The sequence below is a fragment of the Lontra canadensis genome, unplaced genomic scaffold (genome assembly GCF_010015895.1).
Source record: "Lontra canadensis isolate GAN:19392208 unplaced genomic scaffold, GSC_riverotter_1.0 scaffold7, whole genome shotgun sequence".
Classification (NCBI taxonomy): Eukaryota; Metazoa; Chordata; class Mammalia; order Carnivora; family Mustelidae; genus Lontra; species Lontra canadensis.
The window spans coordinates 27,876,052-27,899,041 of record NW_022631001.1 but is presented as its reverse complement, the minus strand read 5'-3'; the positions used below and the strand labels follow the sequence as shown (position 1 = coordinate 27,899,041).

Sequence of the window (22,990 nt, the reverse complement as noted above, 5' to 3'; positions counted from 1 at the left end):
AACATAACCACATACATACTAAGTACTGCCTTAATAGGCGATAAGAAAAGCAGAAAACTAGTAACCAAGGGTTACTCTACAACTAGAGTATTTGTAGTGACTTAAAAGTTAGTTCTTTTCTTCAGCTCTCTCAGCTCCTGCCTCATGCTCAACCCCTTTATCCCAGGGCTTCTCTGCCACAGAGGTTTGACTATATGTTGGAACTATAGGAAGAGGTATAAAGAAACCCACTACAGTCAGTAACTGGTGCCTAAAGTATCATTAGGTAAATATACCAGTCCAATAAATAAACTGTTGTGCATGTTTGGAAATTTGGGTTTCTGGATCAATAAATGAAGGAGCACAATTAGTATACAGCTGTGCAGTGAAATAATCTAAATCAGAAAAAAAAAAGAGGATAAAAAAGTAGTGAGGGGTTAATGTTAAGAAATACCTTATCTTTACAAACAGATATCTGCTGGTTCAAAAAAACAATATGTGCCTACTTAAGTAGTACATGATAGAAAGAAATAGGCAAAAAGAAAAAAGTAACATCGTTGATAACTTTAACAGATTAGTTACATATGCAGAGTCGTAAATGAAAGGCTAAAGATAGAAATTGAATTGATGCTACTTCAAAAGTTGTGCCAAAGACTTCAGTATCATGTCCAGAGAGGGACAAAGACCATTTATTTCTATTCCTCACATAAATGGCAGAGTGTATTATAAGGGTCCTTTCAATAACTCCTAGATATTTTCACAAAGTCTCTGCTAGATCACTTCCAGTTATGGAAAACTCACTGACCTGAGGGAAATACTGAATGAGAGCTTAAGGAAAAAATTCATAACCCCTCAGTAAATATTTGTTGAACTAAGTACAGGTGTGACTAAAGATGGAATCTTTTATTGCAAATGAAGGGGCAAGGTGACATATAGGTCCCTGATATAGTAAGTATTATCTTTCTGTACTTCTGTCATTTGGTATGTTATTACTGATTTTAGCATTATTATCCTAGTGAATTTAAATACACATGATTATGACTTAAATTGTTTTTAGCAACAAATCATTAAGGGTCTTCTTGAACTGAACCTCCATGTTTTCAGCATCTGGTTGTGCTGCTTCCTCTTCAGAAGTAGTGACAAAAACCAAAGGGAAAAGCAACATGCCTCCTCTCAACACTTCTCATCCCTCTCCTGTCACCTTCCTGTTGATGGGCATCCCGGGACTAGAGCACCTGCATGTCTGGATTGGGATTCCCTTCTGCTACATGTATGTGGTGGCTGTGGTGGGGAATGTGACCATCCTGGCTGTGGTGAGGGCAGAGCGAAGCCTCCATGAGCCTATGTTCCTCTTTCTCTGCATGCTCTCCATCACCGACCTGGTCCTCTCCACATCTACCCTGCCACGAATGCTCTGTCTCTTCTGGCTCGGAGCCCATGACATTGCTTTTGATGCCTGCCTGACCCAAATGTTCTTCATTCACAGTTTTACTGCTATGGAATCAGGCTTTTTCCTGGCCATGGCCTTTGACCGTTATGTCGCCATTTGTCATCCACTGCGCCATACCACCATTCTCACTCATGCTCGCATCACCATAATGGGTATTATTGTGGTGATTCGGGGCATAGCCTTCTTTTCTCCACATCCCATCCTGCTCAAACAGCTGCCCTACTGCAGAACACGAATCATTGCCCATACCTACTGTGAGTTCATGGCTGTGGTGAAGTTGGCGTGTATGGACATAAGGGCCACCAAGAGTTATAGCCTCAGTATGGCTTCTATCATTGGCTCATGTGATGCCATCCTCATTGCTGTATCCTATGCCTTCATCCTCCGCTCTGTATTCTGCCTGCCATCCCGAGAAGCTGGCTTTAAGGCTTTGGGCACATGTGGATCACATGTCTGTGTTATTCTTGTGTTCTATTCCACAGCTGGTTTTTCCATTTTCACTCACCGTTTTGGGAAGAATGTGCCTGCACATATCCATATTTTTATTGCAAATATGTACCTTTTGGTGCCCCCTTTCCTCAACCCCATTGTGTATGGAGTAAGGACCAAGAAAATACGGGAGCGTGTTCTTAGGACATTAATGGTCAAAGTTGCTTGATTTTAGTTGGATTGACAAAATAAATGGAAATAAAAGAGATGATATGAGTAAGATAAGTTGCTGCTCTTACTCCTGCAAGTTGAATTGCATCTACTGCCTGAAAGTTCTCTTGCTTACTACATGTCTGTGAATTCCAAAAATTCTAATCTAACAAGTTATTTCAGATTAGTCATTTATTAAATATTGGAGGACAAATTGTTAATCTCCTTCTAACTGTATATCTTTTGGAGGATAATTACAAATAGAGAGTGAACAATAGAGAAAAAGAAGACAAAAAGACATACATCGTAAACAAAATAAGATTCCTCTAGAGAACTAAATGATGGATACTTTCCTACTCTTGCTTATGGAACAGTTTAGGGTACAACTGAAAGAAGCTTCCACTGATGTTTCTTTTTGTTAATATATATTTGTATGTTGGTAATAAAGAAAAAGCCATGAAGATCAATCTATCATCTACGTATCTATCTATCCAATATTACCATTCATGTTTTTAAGCATTAAGGTGGAATATAACTAAAGGGTGTTTACTGGTGCCTTTTTTATTATTGTGGTAAAATACCATAACTAATAGTTATTATTTTAACCACTTTTAATTGTCCAGTCCAGTGATTCATGCATTCACATTGTTGTGCAATCATCACCACCAACCTTCTTCAGAGATTTTTTTTTATCTTCCCCATCTGGAATTCTATGCATTAACATTAACTCCCCATTCCCCACATCCCCTGACAACTGCTATTATTCTTGCTTTCTCTGTGAATTTGGCTCCTCTAGGTACTTCATCCAAGTGGAATCATAACAGTATTTGCCCTTTTGTGATTGGCTTACTTCATTCAGCATAAAATCTTCAAGGCTCATTCATGTTGTAGAATGCATCAGAATATCCTTCCTTTTTAATGTTGAATAATATTCCTGATATTATAGTGGATTATAGTTACACAGAGGAAACATATAGATCTAGATGTAGATTCCTATCCATCATCCATCTATCATCTATCTATCATCTATCATCTACCTATCTTACATTTTACTTATCCATTTATCTGTGGATGGATGTTTTGCTTCTACCTTTTGGTTATTGTGAATATTGTTGCTATGAATATAGTTGTATAAATATCTGTTCGAGTCCCTATTTTAATTTATTTGGGATATATATCCAGAAGTCAAATTGCTGTATCATATGGTAATTCTTTGTTTTCATTTGTAAGGAATGATCATGCCTTTTTCTACAGCATCTGTATCATTTTACATTCCCACTAGCAATGCACAAGTGTTCCAATGTTTTCATATCCACACCAACTGCTGTTTCTTTTTTAATTTTATTTTTTAAAGTAATAGCTATCCTAATAAATGTGAACTAATGTCTCATTGTGGTTTTTGATTTTCATTTCCCTAAAAATTATTGATGTTGAACATCTTTTCACGTGTTTATTTGCCATTTGTACACATTCTTTGCAAAAATGTTTATTCAGGTCATTTGCTCATTTTCTGATCCAGTCATTTTGTTGTTATTGTCAGTGCTGTTGAGTTTTAGAAGTTCTTTATGTATCCTGGCTATTAATTTCTTATCAGATGTATGATTTTCAAGTATCCTCTCCCATTCTGTGGGTTGCCTCCTTTTTACTCTGTTGATAGTGTCCTTTGATGCACTAAAGTATTTTTCTGTCATTTTTAATTAAAGAATAATCAACATACAGTGTTCATATCAGTTTCAGGTGTACAATATAGTGATTCAACACTTACCTGTATCACCTAGAACTCATCACAGCAGGTATACTCCTTAATCTGCATCACCTATATCACCCATCCCCCCATCCACCTCTCCTTTGGCAACCACCAGTTTGTTCTCCGTATTTAAGCACAAAAGTTTTAATTTCGATGAAATCCAGCTTTTTTTTTTTTTTTTTTTACTTCTGTTGCCTATGTTTTGGTGTCATATCCAAGATATTGTCAAATGCAATGAAGTTTTTCTTTTATTTTTTATATTTTTATATTTATATATTTTTATATTTTTATATATTTTTTATTTAGTTAGTTTTTCATGAAGTTTTTCTTTTATTTTTTTTTCCCCTAAGAATTTGATAGCTTTAGCTCTCCTATTTAGGTGTTTGATCTATTTTTACTAATCTTTTATATGCTGTGAATCCAACTTCATTCTATTTTATGTGGATCTGTAATTTTTTCATCACCATTTGTTGAAAAAAAATTATTCTTTCCCCATTGAATGGTCTTGTAGAAATTACCTGACCATATGTGTGAGAGTTTAATTGGGAGCTCTCCTTTTTATTCCATAGGTCATATGTCTGTCTTTAGGCCAGTAACATACTGGTTTAATGACAGTCATTTTGGAGTAAGTTCTGAAATCAGGAAGTATGAGACCTGAACTTTGTTTTTATTTTTCAAAAAAAAAATTTTTTGGCTATTTCATGTTCCTTGGGATTTTGTATGAATTTTACATTGGATTTTTCTGTTCAAAAAATGCCAGTATGACTTTGATAGGGATTGCATTGAATTTGTAGATCACTTTGGGTAGTATTAACTTATTAACAATATTATGTCTCCCAATCTATGGGTATAGGATAATTTTCCATTTATTTGTGTCTTCGTTAATATCTTTCTACAATGTTTTATGTTTTTTACTGTACAAGTGTTTGTCTCTTTGCTTAAATCATTCCTATTTTATTCTTCTTGATATTATTATAAATGGAATTATTTAGATAATTTCCTTTGTATAAAATGCAATTTTTGATTTTTGCATGTTGATTTTGAATCCTGCAATTTTGCTAATTTATTAGTTCTATTAGGTGTGTGTGTGTGTGTGTGTGTGTGTGAGAGAGAGAGAGTGAGAGAGATCTTTATGGCTTTCTTCTCAAAAAATCAAGTCATCTGTAAACAGAGATAATATTATACCTTCCTTCCCAACTGGGATGCCTTTTATTTTTTTTTTTCTTGTCTATTTATTCTGGCTACAACTTTCAGTACTATGTTAAATACAAGTGATAGAAATGGGTATTCTTTGTCTTGTTCCTGGTCATAGAGAACAAACTCTCAGTCTTTCACCATTGAGTACAGTGTTAGCACAAGTGTTTTTCATATATGGCCTTTATTATGTTGGGGTCAAGGTTGCTGGTTATTTTTTATTATTCCCTTTCTAATATATTTTTTAAAAAGTTAACTATGTAATACTGTCATTCTTTCAAATCAACCAATTACCAAAGCTATATAGTATTGTGAAAGGTATCTATATTAGTCAGAATCTAACCAGGAAACAAAAGTTCTTGAATATTTAAGATAGGGCATCTTCAATACTAATAATTATATAAGCTATAGAACTTCCAAGAAGTGAAATATTCAAAAATAAAGTCTTCCAGAAATTAAGAAATATAGGTACTCATTGGGGTACCTGGGTGGCTTAGTTGGTTAAGCCTCTGATCTTGATCTTAGCTCAGTTCTTGATCTTGGGGTCATGAGTTCAAGCCCTGCATTAGACTCCATGCTAAGCCTGGAGTCTACTTAAGAAATTAAAAAAAAAAAAATTTAATTTTTATTTTATATATTTTTTCAGTGTTCCAAAACTCATTGTTTATGTACCACACCCAGTGCTCCATGCAATACATGCCCTCCATAATACCCACCACCAGGCTCACTCCATCCCCATCCCCCACAAAACCCTTAGTTTGTTTCTCAGAGTCCACAGTCTCTCATAGTTTCATATCTTTGAGATTTGATTGAGATATGAGATATGATTTGTATTTCTTATACAAAAAAATTTTTTTTAAGAGCTATGGAAGGCCATACCAACTCTAGGTCTGTGAAACAGAGAGAAGAATCAGGAGTTCAATCATATCTCAAAGATATGAGTCTCTCAGTGGAAGCTTAAACCATGGAAGTCCCCTCTGGCAGGATATGGAGTCCTGGAGCAAATGGCAGTTAAAAAGAGTAAGAAATAGGGAGAAATAAACCAGGTTTTTCTTTCTTTTTCCCTAATATTTTCCCACCAGTGCCCCCACTGAACAAACCCAGCATAAATATACATCATCTGTGATCCTGAAAAATATAGCCTATAATGTTCATCACTCCTGAAATACAGAAATAGAATAGGAGGATGAGGAAGGACATATCTATAAGGAAAACATACCCATTATTTGCATAACGCACTAACCAAAATGTAATTAGTGATTCTTTTGTAGAGGGGGATAATGAATATTCTGTACTTGATCAAAGAAGTAAAGTTCATGGGTGATTCAAGAACAGGAACATGACTAAAAAATATCCTAGAGCTTCAGTTGTTTTTCAGAACTAAATAAGATTCAGGTAAGTTACTTTAGACTATCTGGAGACATATGGGAATGTTAATGTTGACACCCTAATTAAATCATAAACATGCATCTTTCTGGTATCCCCCACTCCTTCTAGCTCTCATCACATACAATGTAAGAAGACATTAATTTACAACCTCTGAATGTGCTTAGGCCCAAGGGGTATAATAAACCAAGTATCTCAAGAGACTTGGGAGTCCAGAGGCCATCTCCTTTTTGTTTCTAAGCTAAGAGCTTAGGTGGTGAAGACACTACAAGATTGATTCCCTTCAAGAGACCAAATTGTGCCTGGAGAGACTGGAAGAGACTAGTGAAATTGTTTACAATCAGATAGCATTCTCATGAGTGGTGATAGGCAGGATATTCCTTGCAGGCCTCTAGTCCCCCAAGAAAAGAGGTATAATGGCTCTTGCAGTTATAGCCAGTATTAAGCTGACCCTCAGGGTGAGCAATGAGACCATTTCATTGTAAAGGTAAGATAACCAGGATATAGGGTGAAAAACTGTAGTTGAGTTGGGATGGGAAAATTCAGGGCTTGCATGAGAAGGGAATATTGAAGCCTATGATGGGGCTCTAGATCCAGTCTTAAGTAATGAAGGCAGCACCTATGGTTCTCTGAAAGATGCTTAAACTTCTTAACAAAAAATAAGGTAGAAGATGAACTCAATATTTAAGATGATCTAAAACCTTTGTTCATAACTGTTAATCCACTCCTAGGATTTAGTACTGAGCCACATTTGTCAAAACCTTTAAAAAAAAATCAAACTTAGTTTTATTCTGAGTGAAAGGATACCTCATGTTACATAAGATCACCATATACCAATATTTGAAACAAAATAATGATTTATCGATTTTGTATTATTAGGATACCTTTCCAAAATAATTGCTTACATATTCTAAGGCACCCTTTCGGGCAAGCTGATATGTGGGAGCCAAGAGTTGCATTTAAAAGTTGGCTTCAGAAATCAGACCTGTAAATGCAGACAACAAACTGAGGGTTGCTAGAAAGAAGGGGGTGGGAGATAGAAAAAAATGGGTAAAGAGGAGTGGGAGATAGAGGCCTTCCATCATGGAATGAATTAAGTCACAGGAATAAAAGGCACAATATAGGGCATATGGGAGTGGGGAAAGTTTGCTTTGGAAACAAAAGTCAGTGTGAAGTATATTGTCTGATTGATGAATGTATTACTCACTCACTTTCTGGAAAAATTTGATTGATCTTTTACAAAAAACATACAAATATCTGGTAATCTGAATAATTGTGCTTTTCAGACTTAGTCATTTTCTCTATAGTCCTTTGCTAAATATTTTCTTATCATTCAGTTGAACTCATTTTATGAAGATAAGTGTCCTTCATTTATTAGCTCAATGAATCATCTTTAAAAATAGGACCAGTTTTGTTCATACCTCTTCATTCTGCTTTTTTAGATCATTTCCCCAATTGTTCTTTAGTATTTCCCAAGTCACCTTTTCCTTATATCTGTAAGTTCTATCATTGGGAGGGGAATAAGAGAATTAAAATCTCACAAATCACTGATCTTATTCGTGATTGTGGTACTTACACTTTTTTGCTTTTCTCAAACAGTAGAAAATTATATCTTCATTCTCAGCAATATATCAATTACTACTTCTGGGATACTTCTGAAATGCATCTGGCTATCTGAGCAACACTTTGTGAAAAAAAAAAAAAAAGTCAGGGAGATAGAATAGATAGGTAGATAATAGCTAGCTAGCTGGCTAGATAGATGATTTTCTACTGATTTTTCTTACCCTCCAAAACGCAGTCCCATGTATTTGATGCCTTTCAAGATTATATTACTGAAGGATTAATTCAATAGCCAGCATCCACTTTGGCCTAGAATAATGAAAAAAAAAAAAAAACAACCAAGCCTGGTATCCATATATTTATAATTTTTGTGATTTTTTAAAAATTTGGACAGGGCCATGGAATATCTACTGTTTGCATAATGTTAAATTATAACAGGACCAATCTTCACCCTACCACCTTCCTACTGCTTGGCATCCCAGGATTGGAGACTGTCCACGTATGGATTTCTATCCCTTTTTGTCTCATCTACATAGTGTCACTAATGGGAAATGTTGCCCTTCTATTCATTGTCAAGACAGACCACAAACTGCATGAACCTATGTACCTCTTTCTATGTATGCTATCCGTGGCTCATTTGATGCTTACTTCTTCTACACTTCCCAAGATTCTCAGCCTCTTCTGGTTCAATTACAGAGAGATCTACTTTGAAGCCTGCCTCACTCAAATGTATCTTATTCATTCTCTGTCTACTATGGAATCTGGGTTTATTTTGGCCATGGCTTTTGACCGCTACATAGCCATCTGCCACCCATTAAGACATTCCACTATCCTAACACCTGCAGTGATTGTAGGCTTGGGTTTGGGCATTGTCTTCAGAGGAGCTATACTCCTCAGTCCACACCCCTTTCTACTGAGGTGGCTTTCCTACTGCCAAACTAATGTCATCCCTCATACCTACTGTGAGTTTATGGCCCTGATAAAGCTGGTTTGCACCGAGACCAAGATTCGTAGAGCCTACAGCCTAATTGTGGCATTCCGGACGGGGGGACTGGATTTCATATTGATCATCTGTTCTTATGTTCTTATTCTTCTCACTGTCTTTAATCTCCCATCCAAAGCTGCCCGCCTCAAGACCTTAAGTACATGTGTCTCCCATGTATGGGTCATCTTAGTGTTTTATACACCAGCTTTTTTCTCTTTTCTTACTCATAGGTTTGGCCACCACATTGCTCCACATATCCACATTTTTATAGCCAATATATATCTTCTTATTCCACCCATGATGAACCCTATTATTTATGGTGTGAAAACCAAGAGAATCAGGGAGAGATTCTTTAAGTTCTTAACAATCAAATGTATTTAAAATCATATCTTACTGCTTGGGAGATTATCCCTTTGTTTTCTTCTTTCAAAAGTTTGACACTCTGGTTAAGAATATCTTGATTTCATCCTACTTGAAATTTGCTGAGCTTCTTGTATATGAGGACCAAAGAGTTGTTTTTTTAAGCAGTTTTTGAAAAATTTCAGCCAATATTTCTTCAAATGTTATTTCTGTCTCTCTTGTCATTTTCAGTTTTCTTCTATAAGTAGGTTGCTATTTTTTGTTAGTATCCTGAAAGTTTTTGAGACTTTATTTTTCTGCAATTTTTTTTTTCTTGCTTCTTTAGTTAGGTAGTCTCAATTGGCCTTTCTTCACGTTTGCTTATTCATTTTTTCTACAAGTTCAAATATGCTTTTGGGTACTAGGAGTGAATTTTACATTTCATTTATTATATTTTTCCATTATATTTGGTTCTTTTTTTGTAATTCCTATCTCTTTATTTCTATTTTCTATTTGGTGACACATAATTCTCAAACTTTTTTTTTCTGCTTTAGACTTGGTTTCTTTTAGTTCACAGAACTTATTCATAATAGCTGATATGAAGTCTTTGATTAGAAAGCAAATTTTTATTTTGAGTGTTTTTTTTTTTTAATCTTGTGCATGTACTATGCACACAGGTATATGGTTCTAGATTCTAAGGACTATGTTGGAACTTTTCAAACTCTCTGATCAGCATCTCATTCTCTGTTTTTTGCTTGTTTGTTTGTTTGTTTAAGTTTTATGGTCAGTCTTTTGTTAGCCCAATCAGTAAATTTGCCTTAAGATACTCCATTGGTAAACAATTGCCACTAAAAATGTCTTTTATTCAGGGTGATTTCTGAGTCACGTCAAATTAGAAAAATAAAAAACGCTTTTGAATGGGGCATTTTAGTGAGCTTCTAGTTGTGTCAAATAGTGACAGTTTATGTTGATGGTGAATTTTGGACTGCCCTGGGATGCTAGGATGCTGGTTTTCAAAGATATGGAATGAATTTGTAAAGACTTTAAATGCTTATATCTATTAATTCTCGTATCTGTGTCATTTGTCTGGGTCAGTATTAGTTGATTCATTGTTCTCACTTATGAACCTTTTTTCTGCTTAGTTTCATGACTGGTAAATAGGAACAAATGCCAGACATTATGTATTTTACCTTGCTGGTTGCTAATTTTTTTTTAAATTTCTCTGTTTTCAAGCTTTATTCTGAGACTTGATTAGGTTGCAAATGGGTTGATCTTGTCAGGTTTTGTTTTTATATTGTGCTATGCGAAAGCAGAGCATCTGGTATTCATTTTGCCTCACTGTATGGTCTCCCTCTATCTTTCTATCACTATTGTGATATTGTGACATAGAGATTACTCTGTAGATAAAGCTATCACAATAAATTATGAAAAATTCTGGTGTGGCTGCTCAAAAAGGGTTAGCTTCAAGTATTGCCCCAATTTTTTGTGTGTGGTTCTTCCAATTTCGGGTAGACTGGTTCACACATGTTATGGGTAGATTAGCTAGAACTAATTAGTTCGTGCATGAACTAATCAGCATTAAAGTAAGTTCTTAATGCAGTCCTTCTGAAGATCAAAAGAGTTCCCTCTCTGTGAAGATTACTTCTCTTTGGTATATTGGTTGATTGTTTCTAATTGTTTTATTCTCCCAAGAATCCCAGCTCCAGATCCTGAATTTAGGAATCATGTTGAACTCTGCCTGGGTTCTACCTTTCCCTAATGTGTTTTGATAGCTTTCCCTAGGCAGTAAGCTTGGGGATAACCTCAGTTGGTTCCCATCCCTCAGGTTCCATTGCCCCTCATTATCTGATGTCCAATATCTTGAGTACCTTGACTTCATTTATTTTGTGGTATTTTAGTTCTTTGTTGCAGGTCCCTTTACTCCAATTTGTCCAGAAACAAATGTCCCCATATAATTCTTTAAATTCAAATTTAGAAAACCTAAGCTATCTAAACTCTTATATCTGAGTCTTCATTATACAAATTGTGAGACATTTTTCCATATTATTCATTGGTTGAGTAAACATACAGAGACACATGCATATAGATACACACACAACGTATCTACACAGATTGCCATCAGAAATGTCAGTTGAGGACAAGCCTATCCAAAAGGATACAGAGTGGACTTTAGGTTTACTCTTTAAAGTGTTACCTTTTCCTTGTATTCTTTAAATGAGTTTCATTTTATCATGTTATTTTCCTCATATTATTAAGTGAAAATATGTCCTAAGGAAATAGAAAAGTCTGTGAAAACTGTATTCCAATCTAAGAGACATGTAAAGGCCCACATACAGGAAGCAAATTCTCATTCTCCTTCCCCACTACTAAGTAGCAATTATGACCAGAGCTTCATCTCCCTTTTTTTCCCCAAATTTTTATTATAAATATTTTTAAACAAACAGAAAAGTTGAAAAAATCACAAATACTTGTCATGTTTACTCAGTCCCTTGACTCTCCACTTAACATGTTATGTTTCGTTTATCTCATATCTATCCTTCTGTTCATCCCTCTATCATTTGTCCATTCATCCTGTTTGGTTTTTGATTCATCTCTCTCTTACTGACACCAAAACTTATTGAGATAAACTCAGTAGGTAATTAATCATTTCAATTGGCTCTGATTATTCTGTTTTAATTTGCTAATGAAATGACTATAAATGTGCCGTGCTTTTTTAACTGTGTATTTATGAAAGGGTGTATGTTACTGATGACACAGAGAGTAGACTATTTGGAAGCACTACATCAAAAACGAATGATGTACTCTATGTTGGCTAATTGAACATAATAATAAAATAAAATAAAATAAAATAAAATAAAATAATAAAATAAAATGAAGGAAAATAAATTATTCATATCTATTCTGTTGATTATTTTGCATATATACTCCAACATTCAAGTAATAAGGCAAGTGTAATAAGTAATTGATGTTAATATATCTATATTGGATAGAAATAATTGATATAACATTATACACTTGTTTTTGAGTGTTTAAGTGATATCTAGGGAAATCTGGGAGACTTTTTAAATTAGCTAGGACCAGGTTAATATTGTTATTATGTATTTAAATAATGAAATAGGGGTTGATACTATTCTAAACTTTATTTCCTACTATATTTTCTGTAACAGATATCATTTAATAAGTAAATGTATAATTCTATTTTTAATGCGATCAATTTTTTTCCCTATGGAAAAAGCCTACTACATGGAAGACTTATTGCCAGACATCAGGCATAAAACAGTGATAAAATCTAGATGTTGCTCTCAGGAATCCAGCAATTTATTTGGAAGATAAATTTAAGTATCATTGTATAGGGGGCACCTGGGTGGCTCACTTGCTTAAATGCCTTCAGCTCAGTCATGATCCTGGGGTCCTGGGATGAGACCCCCATCAGGCTCCCTGCTCAGTGGGGAGCCTGCTTCTCCCTCTGCCCCTCCCCCTGCTCATGCTCTTTCTCACTGGTGCTATCTCTCAAATAAATAAATAAATACTAAAAAACATATATATATACATTGTACATATATGTAAAATAGCATAAAAATTAGAACTACTTGAATGTGTGTTCTGTGAGTGCAAATGAGAAGCAAATAAACTAGGCTTTATCACCAGAGTCATTCAGAGATAGTTTCCTGGGAAGGTAATACTTGCTTCAATTGAAACTAGTGGGTATAGGGATTTTCTTGATAAAAAGAAGAAGAAGCCTGCATACTTTTCTAAAAAAGCATCACTAGCCATCAGGGAGATTCAAATTAAAACCACATTGAGATACCACCTTACACCAGTTAGAATGGCCAAAATTAGCAATACAGGAAACAACATGTGTTGGAGGGGATGTGGAGAAAGGGGAACCCTCTTACATTGTTGGTGGGAATGCAAGTTGGTGCAGCCACTTTGGAAAACAGTGTGGAGATTCCTCAAGAAATTAAAACTAGAGCTTCCCTATGACCCTGCCATTGCACTACTGGGTATTTACCCCAAAGATACAGATGTACTGAAAAGAAGGGCCATCTGTACCCCCAATGTTTATAGCAGCAATGGCCACGGTGGCCAAACTGTGGAAAGAACCAAGATGACCTGCAACGGATGAATGGATAAGGAAGATGTGGTCCATACACACTATGGCATATTATGCCTCCATCAGAAAGGATGAATACCCAACTTTTGTAGCAACATGGACGGGACTGGAAGAGATTATGCTGAGTGAAGTAAGTCAAGCAGAGAGAGTCAATTATCATATGGTTTCACTTATTTGTGGAGCCTAAGAAATAGCATGGAGGACAAGGAGAGTTAGAGAGGAGAAGGGAGTTGAGGGAAATTGGAAGGGGAGGTGAATCATGAGAGACTATGGACTCTGAAAAACAATCTGAGGGTTTTGAAGGGGTGGGTGGTGGGAGGTTGGGGGAACCAGGTGGTGGGTATTGGAGAGGGCACGGATTGCATGGAGCACTGGATGTGGTGCAAAAACAATGAATACTGTTATGCTGAAAATAAATTAAAAAAATAAAAAAATATATTTAACAGCATGTATAGCAAATTTAGTGACCAATGAATGGACTCCAACAATAGGAGAAAAGCAGGGTCAGGAAGGTCTCCTCCTGGGCCAGTCTTTACCTCAGAAGCTAAACTGTAATTGTATCTAGAGGGTCTCCGATATAGTAAGGTGAGTAAAAGGAAGGTGATGCTTAGGGAATTTAAAATGGAAACCATTGACAAGAACATTTTATGGACTTACTGGTGCATACAGCTGAACAAAATATTTTGGAAATTTAAGATACTTAAGAGCAAAAATGATGATAAATGAAGTAGGCTAAATTCTGAAATAGTGCTTATTTTGTTGCTGCTATAGAAATGTGTCTGAGAGATGTAGCTAGATGCTTTGTTTGAGCTTCATAAAGTGAGAGTAACAAAGATCAGTAAAACTAAAAATCAAGGTTTAAATGGTCCAAATTTTCATATTTGTCTTTGCATATCAATCTGATCATATTCACAGAAATTGATTTGTACTAGGTTCAGTAAGTGTTTTTAATCTAAAATAGCAATATGCTTTTATAGAGAGTTTTATGAAAAAAGAAAATTTTCCAATGAAGAGAAAAAACAAGCTTAATAGAGCAAAAGATGTTTCAGAGACATAATCAGAGTAATAAGTTTCTACTTTTCATTTGAAAATAAGTTTCTTTTGTACTTTTTTATTTGTTTAGTGAAAATATAATCAAAATAAGTTCTTGACATGTTTCTAGCAATTACTAGGTGGTGTTTATGCAGTGAAGAATAAATGAGATACGGAGCAAAATGTCACAACTGTAAGTTCTATTCTTTCTTTCCCTAGGTTTCTGTTCTTTCTTCTGAAATCCTACTCTTTCAAGCACCTTTTGAATTTTGAGATAAAAACAAATATTATTGGCTAATTCCATGTCCTCACCCTGATACCTGAATCTGGCACAAAGTTTCCTACTGTAGATTGTCATAAGATATGTATCACATATTTCAGGTATAAACAAAGAGTATTTTTTATGCTCAACCTATTGAAAATAACATTGACGACACTTAAATTACAGCAAGGTTAGTGACTGAAAATGTTAGTTCAGAAAAGAACCAGTTTCCACCCAACTACTTTCCTTCTCCTTGGAATTCCAGGGCTGGAGGTGGCTCATGTCTGGATCTCCATCCGCTTTTGCCTGGTCTACCTACTGGCTCTGATGGGGGAATTGTGTTCTTGTGGTCATCATCAAGATGGACCCCAGTCATCATGAGCCCATGTGTCTCTTCCTCTGCATGCTCTCTCTGAATGACTTGATGCTTAGCACCACTGCCCTTCCCAAGATTCTCAGCCTTTTCTGGTTCAATGACAGAGAAATCAGCTTTAAAGCTTGCCTCACCCAGATATTCTTCATCCACTCTCTGTCTGCCATGGAGTCAGGTTTTTTATTGGCCATGGCCTTTGAACAATATGTGGCCATCTGCAACCCTCTAAGGCTCTCCACCATCCTTACACATGGAGTAATCATGGCTTTGAGTTTGCCCATTGTCCTACGTGGAATTATCCTGCTGAGTCCTCATCCTTTCTTACTGATGAGGCTTCCCTACTACAAAACCAATGTCATCACCAGTAACTACTGTGAATTTATGGCCCTGATCAAACTGGCCTGTGCCAATACCAGGATCCACAGACTCTAAGGCTTAACTCACCTCTCTTTCAGGTAGGCCGGACTTAATATTGATAATGTGCTCTTATATTCTCATTCTTCATGCTCTGTTTCAACTTCCATCAAAGGAAGCTAGACTCGACCTTAAGCACATGCAGCTCTCATGCTTGGGTCATCCTAGTGTTTTACATTCCCGCCTTTTTCTCATTCATCACTTATAGATTTGGTGAGAACATAGCTCCTCACATCCACATCTTTATAGCCAACATTTATCTTCTTATCCCTCTGATGACAAACCCTGTCATCTATGGTGTCAAAACAAAAAATATCAGGGAGAGATTTCTTAAAGTCTTCATAAACACATACATTTTGATATGTTTTGTTTATAAAGTTTGTTGTTGTTTTGTTTTGTTTTGTTTTGTTGTTTTTAGTTTTTCTTTTTGTTTTAATTAGCCAGCAAGACAGGTGGATACCATGTAATTATGGCCTTGTTTATATTCAATTAAATCACTACTACCTAAGAAGACAAAAATTTCCCAGGTGAATGTGTCATACTTACTAAAAAAATTTGTAATTGATATATGGAATACAGTAGGTACCAACACTTAGATACTACTTTGTGAAAGACATTACTATTTTTAGTATAGGGCCATTTCCTAATTTGTGTTCCCAACACAAACTGCCCAACACTTAGAGTTAAATTCAAGAGCATAAGTTACTTATTATGTTTCTTCAATGACAAATGTTTTCTCATTCCATCTTTCCTTAGCACAGGCACACTCAACCTGGAGTGGCTAATACACTGATGACAGTATAGCTTTGTAGGGAGTCAGCATTTTTTCGCTTGCTTGTAGCAGTTAATAATCTAGGACTTAAAAGTAGAACTGAAAAGGCAAAGTGTGTCTCTGAAATTTTTAAATTTTCTTCCATTTTAAAGAAACTGAGCATATAATTGAGGCTTTAATTATCATATATTGTTTTGTTTTGTTTTAGTTTATCATATATTCTTTAATTTTGTGTAACCAATGCAGAGGTCAGTTCTACATATAAGTAGAGCTCTTCTATATAAGTCAGCTTTGGCCACAGATAATATAGGAGCTGCTTTGCTTCAAAAATAATATATACATTAAAATTTTTTAGTTTGGGAAAAAGTATAAAACAAAGGGAAAGGAACAGAAGCAGAAAATCTGCATACAATTTTCCCATCCAACAAGACTGTTATTCTTCAAAGTAGCTGTTTAAAACTGAAGTTAGTTTTGAGGAGAAATGCAGCATGTTATTAAATTGGCTTTATATGATATAGATCATCTCAATTTATTCACAATGACCATATGGCAATGACTGTATACTTTTCCTGACAATGCAACTGAAATATTTTTTAGAAAATTTGAACACCATAAAGGTAAAAGAAAAATATTTGTTTAGAAGTGTAAATCAAAGGGTGCCTGGGTGGCGGAGTTGGTTAAGCATCTGACTCTTGGTTTTGACTCAGGTCATGATCTCAGGGTTGTGAGATCAAGTCCCATGTCAGGCTCCATGCTCAACATGGAGTTAAGACTCTCTCTTCTTCTACCTCTCCCCCCTTAAAAAACATAAATCTTTAAAAACATAGATCTTTAAAAAAAACAGTCTAAATCTAGCATACTGACAATAAACACAATGGACATTTTGTTAGTCTTCCTTTCATGAAACTGTGATTTGGAGTGTACATAAATTTTGTAATTTTCCATGATGTGGACAGTATACTTACTTTTCTTACTCTAGAAATTACCTTTTGTTTTTTTTCTGTCATTCCTTATATATTCTTAAGTCTCTCTCAAGTTAACTAGTGTGACAAAATTGTCAATCCTTTTATACCTTTCACCATTTTTATTTGTAGTTGAAAAAAATATTAGGGAAAAAAAGAAATATTAGAATCAAGAGAATATAGGTAGTTTTAAAAACTACTGAAAATGGAATATTTATTTTAAGTGATATTCTACACTTACTCAGATTTTACTTTATGACTATGAATGATTGTTAGGAATAATGTCAATGTTAATATCTAATTCCTTTTTGATTTCCACAAAATATTCATTAGTATGGGTATATTGGACCTTATTAAATTTACTCTCTGTTGCTGGGCAATTTCTTAAAAAAAAAGTTATTTATTATCTAACTAGTTATGTAAACTTTACTTTTTAGGTCCAAAGCAAAATTGAGAGGAGGTTACAGAGTTCCCGTATCCCTCTGCCCTCACAAACACATAGGATACCCTACTATCAACATTCCTCATGAAGGTGACGCATTTGTGAGAGTCAGTTACCTTACAGAGGCACACCACTAGTACTCAAAGTCCACAACTTTCATTAGGGTTTACCCTTGGTATTGTACATTCTGTGTATGTTGACAAATGTATCATGACATATAACATGTATCCATTGTTTTAATATCATACAGAATAATTTCACTGTAGTAAAAATCTTCTGTCCTCTACCTATTCATCCTTCCTTTCCCCCAGGCCCTGAAACTGAAACCACTGGTCTTTTTACTGTCTCCCTAGTTTTACGTTTTCCAGTATGTCATGCAATTGCAATCATACAGTATGTAGCCTCGGTTTCTTTCATGTAATAATATGCATTTAAGTTTCCTCTATGTTATTTCATAGCTTGACATGCTATTTTTTTTTTGAAGATTTTATTTATTTACTTGACAGAGAGATCAAAAGTAGGCAGAGAGGCAGGCAGAGAAAGAGGAAGGGAAGCAGGCTCCCTGCTGAGCAGAGAACCTGATGCAGGACTCTATCCCAGGGCCCTGAAATCATGACCTGAGCCGAAGGCAGAGGCCCAACCCACTGAGTCACCCAGGTGCCCCGACATGCTATTTATTTTTAGTGCTGAATAATATTCTACTATCTGAATATACCATGGATTATTATAATTATTATTTTGTACCACAGATTATTTATTCATTCACCTGCTAAAGAACTTGGCTGCTCCCAAGTTTTGGCAAGTAAGAATAAACATTCTTATTGTTTATATTGTTATAAACATTCATGTGCAGATTTTGTGTGGGCATAAATTTTCAACTCTTTAAGTAAATACTAAGGATAGCAATTGCTGACTCATATGGTAAGAATATGTTTAGTTTTGTAAGAAACTGCCAAACTGTCTTCCAAGTAAGTGTACAATTTTGCATTTCCACAAACAATGAATAAGAGTTCCTATTGTTCCATATCGTCCTCAGCATTTGGTATTATCAGTGGCTTGAATCTTCCCCATTATAATAGATGTGTTACACTATCTCACTGTTGCCTTAATTCACCATTCTCTATTAACAGATAATGTTGAGCATCTTTTCATATGCTCCTTGCCATCTGTATATCTTCTGTGGTGAGATGTCTATTGAAGTTGGGTCAGTCATTTTCTTCTTGTTGAGTTTCAAGAATTCCTTATATATTTCATGTAACAATCTTTAACCAGATATGTCTTTGCAAATATTTTCTCCCACTTTGTGACTAGTCATCTTACTCTCTTGACAGTGTCCTTCATAGAACAAAAGTTTTAAATTTTAATTGGAGTCTAATTAATCAATTATTATTTCATTTGTGGTGCCTTTTGGTGTTGTAAAAACTGATTGCCTAACCCATGGTCATCTACATGTTCTATGTTATCTTTTAGGAGGTTTTAGTTTTGCATTTTACTTTTAAGTCTGTGATCCATTTAGAGCTAATTTTTGTGAATAGTTAGAATGTGTGCATCTAGATTTTTTTTTTTTGCAGGAATTCAATTTATATTTAAGTTTATGTTTAAGTTTATTTATAGTCATGTTTATATATATATATTTAAGTTTATGCAACTTATATTTATGTTTAAGTTTATGTCATTAAGAATTGCTATATCAACTACTATTGTAAATATTTTCTTTTTTGTTTGTTTGGTTTTTTTAAAGATGTTATTCTTAAATAATATCTACACCCAACCTGGGATGCAAACCTACAACCCCAAGATCAAGAGTCACATGCTCTACTGACTGAGCCAGCCAGGCTCCCCTATTCCTTCTTTTAAAGTCAGATTTATTGGGATACAATTTATGCAGTGTAAATTTAATTCTTTTTAGTGGGCAGTTCTATGAGTTTGTTTGTTGTTTTTTATTTATTATGTATGTATGTATGTATGTATGTATTTATTTATTTATTTTAAGTAGGCTCCATGTCCTATATGGGACTTGAACTCATGATGACCTCTGAGCTGAGATCCAGAGTCACTTGCTTTACCAGCTGAGCCAGCCAGGTGCCCTTCTTCTATTTATAAGCAAATTCTGAATCACCATATTACTTTTATTACTTATATTACTTGTACTATATTACACTTCAGTTCAAAATTATATGCATACTGAACAATCTTTAATGAGATGAGCCATTTTTTAAAAATGTATAGTCCATACAGAATTGCTCTCGTTTGGATTACTTGTAGATATCATTTCATTAACTTTTCTGTTTGTTTGAATTGATTTCTCTTCCATGGTCCACATTTCTTTGTACATTGAGGAGTTTATCATTTCCTGTGCAAGATATATGTTCTACAGGTCTCATTTTTAAGAAATCATGATTGTGTTTTCTTTTACTATAATTGTTAAAAATAATTTCTTAATTGTCAGGTGCTTCTGTATTTTCATTTGATAATTCCTGCCTTAATTTTTTTATAACTAGCCAACAAGATAAGAAGATAGGCATCTATCTATTTATATAGATGCATATATAGTAGAGAACATAGATTATGATATATGAAATTAAATTCTATAATACAGTCTAGGATATTGTATGTACCAAACCATTTGTTGTTTTTTAATACATTTAAGTTTTCAGGATAATTTAGCAGAACCTTCTTTTTCATATGTATTTTGGGGTATTTTTGCATATATATAACCTCTTGTGCTGGCACCATTAGTTACATGAAATAAATTTGCCCTACGGATTTGGAAAAACCACATTTGTCATATACAAAATTGTTATGTATATTGAAATTTTCACAGGGCTCTTTATATTTTATTGTTCTTATTGGAAGCAGTGCTCTTATTTAAGAAATCATAGCCTATTTCAAGATAGTGAGACAGTTCTATGTTTTCTTCTAAAAGCAATATTTTCTAATTGACTAATTGTATAAACATTATGAAGCTGATTGTTTGGGGAGGAGGGTGCAATATAGGATGGGCATACATATTTCCCTAATTTGGCTACATTTTCTTTGTTGGAAACTCCATTCTATCCACACATTGTTATAGATCATATGTGGATTTCTCCCCCCACATTTTTTTTGTTTGTTTGTTAAGGTACAACACAGATAACATAAAATTTACCATAACCATTTTTAAGTGTACAGTTCGTTGGAATTAATACATTGACGTTGTTTGTAGCCATCAACACGACCCATTTCATGCCTCTTTTCATCTTGTAAAACTAAAATTCTATCCCTAAGATATAATAAATCCTCACTTTTTCCTTCACCCAGCTCCTAGCAGCAACAAAATACATGATTTCTTTTTCTTTTGTTCCCTATGCCTTTGGTTTCTTATTTAGTAAATCATCACTAAATCCAATGTCATGAGGCTTTTTCCTGACGTTTTTCTCTTAAAAGTTTTATAGTTTTAGGTCTTTTATATATTTTGAGTTAATTTTCATTTGCGGTCTTAGGTACGAATTAAACTTCATTCTTTTCCATGTAGATATCCAATGTTCCCAGAACTGTTTGTTGAAAAGACTGTCCTTTCTTCATTGAATCATGTTAGCACAATTCTATGGTTGTGAACAAATAAGAAACATATATTTTAGGGTTTCACCTAATAATGATATGTATACCTGCCTCCAGTTTCTGACACAGGGGTCCTAAAACTCATAAATTTCTAAATGATTTGAACATTAGGAATATCTTTTGCTCCTAGATAGGCACTGGTCACCAGAAAGACCAAAACATAATTAGAAGCTTGGAAGTTTCATCCCTAAACCCCAGCCATTTTTCCAGATAGAGGAGAGGGGCTGGAAATGGAGTTAGTCATTGATCATGCCTAAGTGAGGAAGTCTACGTAAAAAATCCCAATCGTATTGGGTCTGGAGAGTTTCCAGGTTGGTAAACACATCATCCACCTATCAGGAGGTTGATGCACTCCAACTGCACAGGGACAAAAGCTCCTTCCCTGACCTTGTCCTATGCATCTCTTCATCTAGCTGTTCATCTGTATCCTTTATCATATCCTTTAATAAACTAGTAAACATAAGTAAGTGTTTCTCTGAGTTCTGTGACCCACTCTAGCAAATTAATATAGCAAGCTCTGACTTAGAGCCCATCATCAGTCAGAAGCACAGATGACAGCCTGGATTTGTGATTGGCATCTGAAGTGGAATGGGAGAAATCTTGTGAGACTGAGCCCTTAATTTGTGGGACATGATGCCATCTCTAGGTTAATAGTGTCAGCATTGAGTTAAATATAGGACACCCAAACGATGTTGCAGAATTGTCAGGTGGGAGAAACCACCCCGACATCTGGTGTCAGAAGTGTTATGAGTGAGGTGGTAGTATAAGAGTAAAGGAGAAATAACAGGAGGGAGGACTGAGTTTTTCCTAACACAAAGGTTAAATCCTATTTGGTTATAATGTGTACTCCTTTTAATATGCTGCTGAAGTTGGTTTGCTGGAATGTTATTGAGGATTTGTGCCTCAGTGTTCATAACAGATATTGTCTATTCTGTTCTTTTCTTGTATCTTCTAGGACACCATATGTGACTTTATCTTTATTCTGTTTTGCTGATCTATTTTTCTGTCCTTGAACTGATACCACACTGTCTAAATTATCCTAACTTTTAATTGTTCTATTATCTTGTATTGAATGACCTCCAGGCACCTCAAGGGAGCAATCGAATCTTTTACCTTTAGTGTAATGCTTACTGTAGGTTACTTATTTATATTTTGAATATATATACATCTCATTGTAAACTTAATTTCTGTTGATTTTTAGTCATGAACGGCTATTTAATATTAACAAATGCTTTTTCTGTACATATTGGTATAATTATGTTTTTTCCCCTTTTCTGTTATATTCCTTGATTATCAGATATTAAACCAAACTTGCATTTCTGGGATAAATTTAATTGACAATATTTTTCTTATCATTAACGTTGAGAAGTCTTCTATCAAGAATAATTTATATTTATATGCTTATTTGGGTAATCTATCTTTTTACTCTTTTTTTTTAAGATGATGTACTGTATGGTGACTAACATAACACAATAAAAAATAACTAACATAAAAACGATTTTACTTATTTATTTGAGAGTGAGAGAGAGAGAGAGAGAATGAGAAGGAGCGGGCCGGGGGCAGAAGAGGCAGAGGGAGAGGTAGAAGTAGGTTCCCTGCAGAGCAGGGACTGTCCCCCATGCGGGGCTCTGTCCCAGAACCCAGCTCAGGTCATGATCATGGGATCATGACCTGAGCTGGAGGCAGATGCTTAACTGACTGAGCCACCCCAGATGCTCCCACTCTATCTGTTTTAAGATC

The 22,990-nt window shown here is 35.0% G+C and overlaps 2 protein-coding genes and 1 pseudogene across 2 annotated transcripts; all 3 read left to right on the top strand.

The window, feature by feature from the left end:
- Window positions 1–1,073: 1,073 nt before the first annotated feature.
- On the top strand, window positions 1,074–2,087 carry LOC116864867 (olfactory receptor 52D1-like). The gene has a single exon (XM_032852683.1). It carries the CDS (start codon window positions 1,074–1,076, stop codon window positions 2,085–2,087), a length of 1,014 nt encoding a protein of 337 aa, XP_032708574.1.
- A 6,289-nt stretch (window positions 2,088–8,376) lies between these two features.
- On the top strand, window positions 8,377–9,321 carry LOC116864866 (olfactory receptor 52R1-like). Its single transcript, XM_032852682.1, has one exon. The coding sequence runs from the start codon at window positions 8,377–8,379 to the stop codon at window positions 9,319–9,321; it is 945 nt and encodes a 314-aa protein (XP_032708573.1).
- A 5,570-nt stretch (window positions 9,322–14,891) lies between these two features.
- On the top strand, window positions 14,892–15,941 carry LOC116864865 (annotated as a pseudogene).
- The last annotated feature ends 7,049 nt before the right edge of the window (window positions 15,942–22,990 follow it).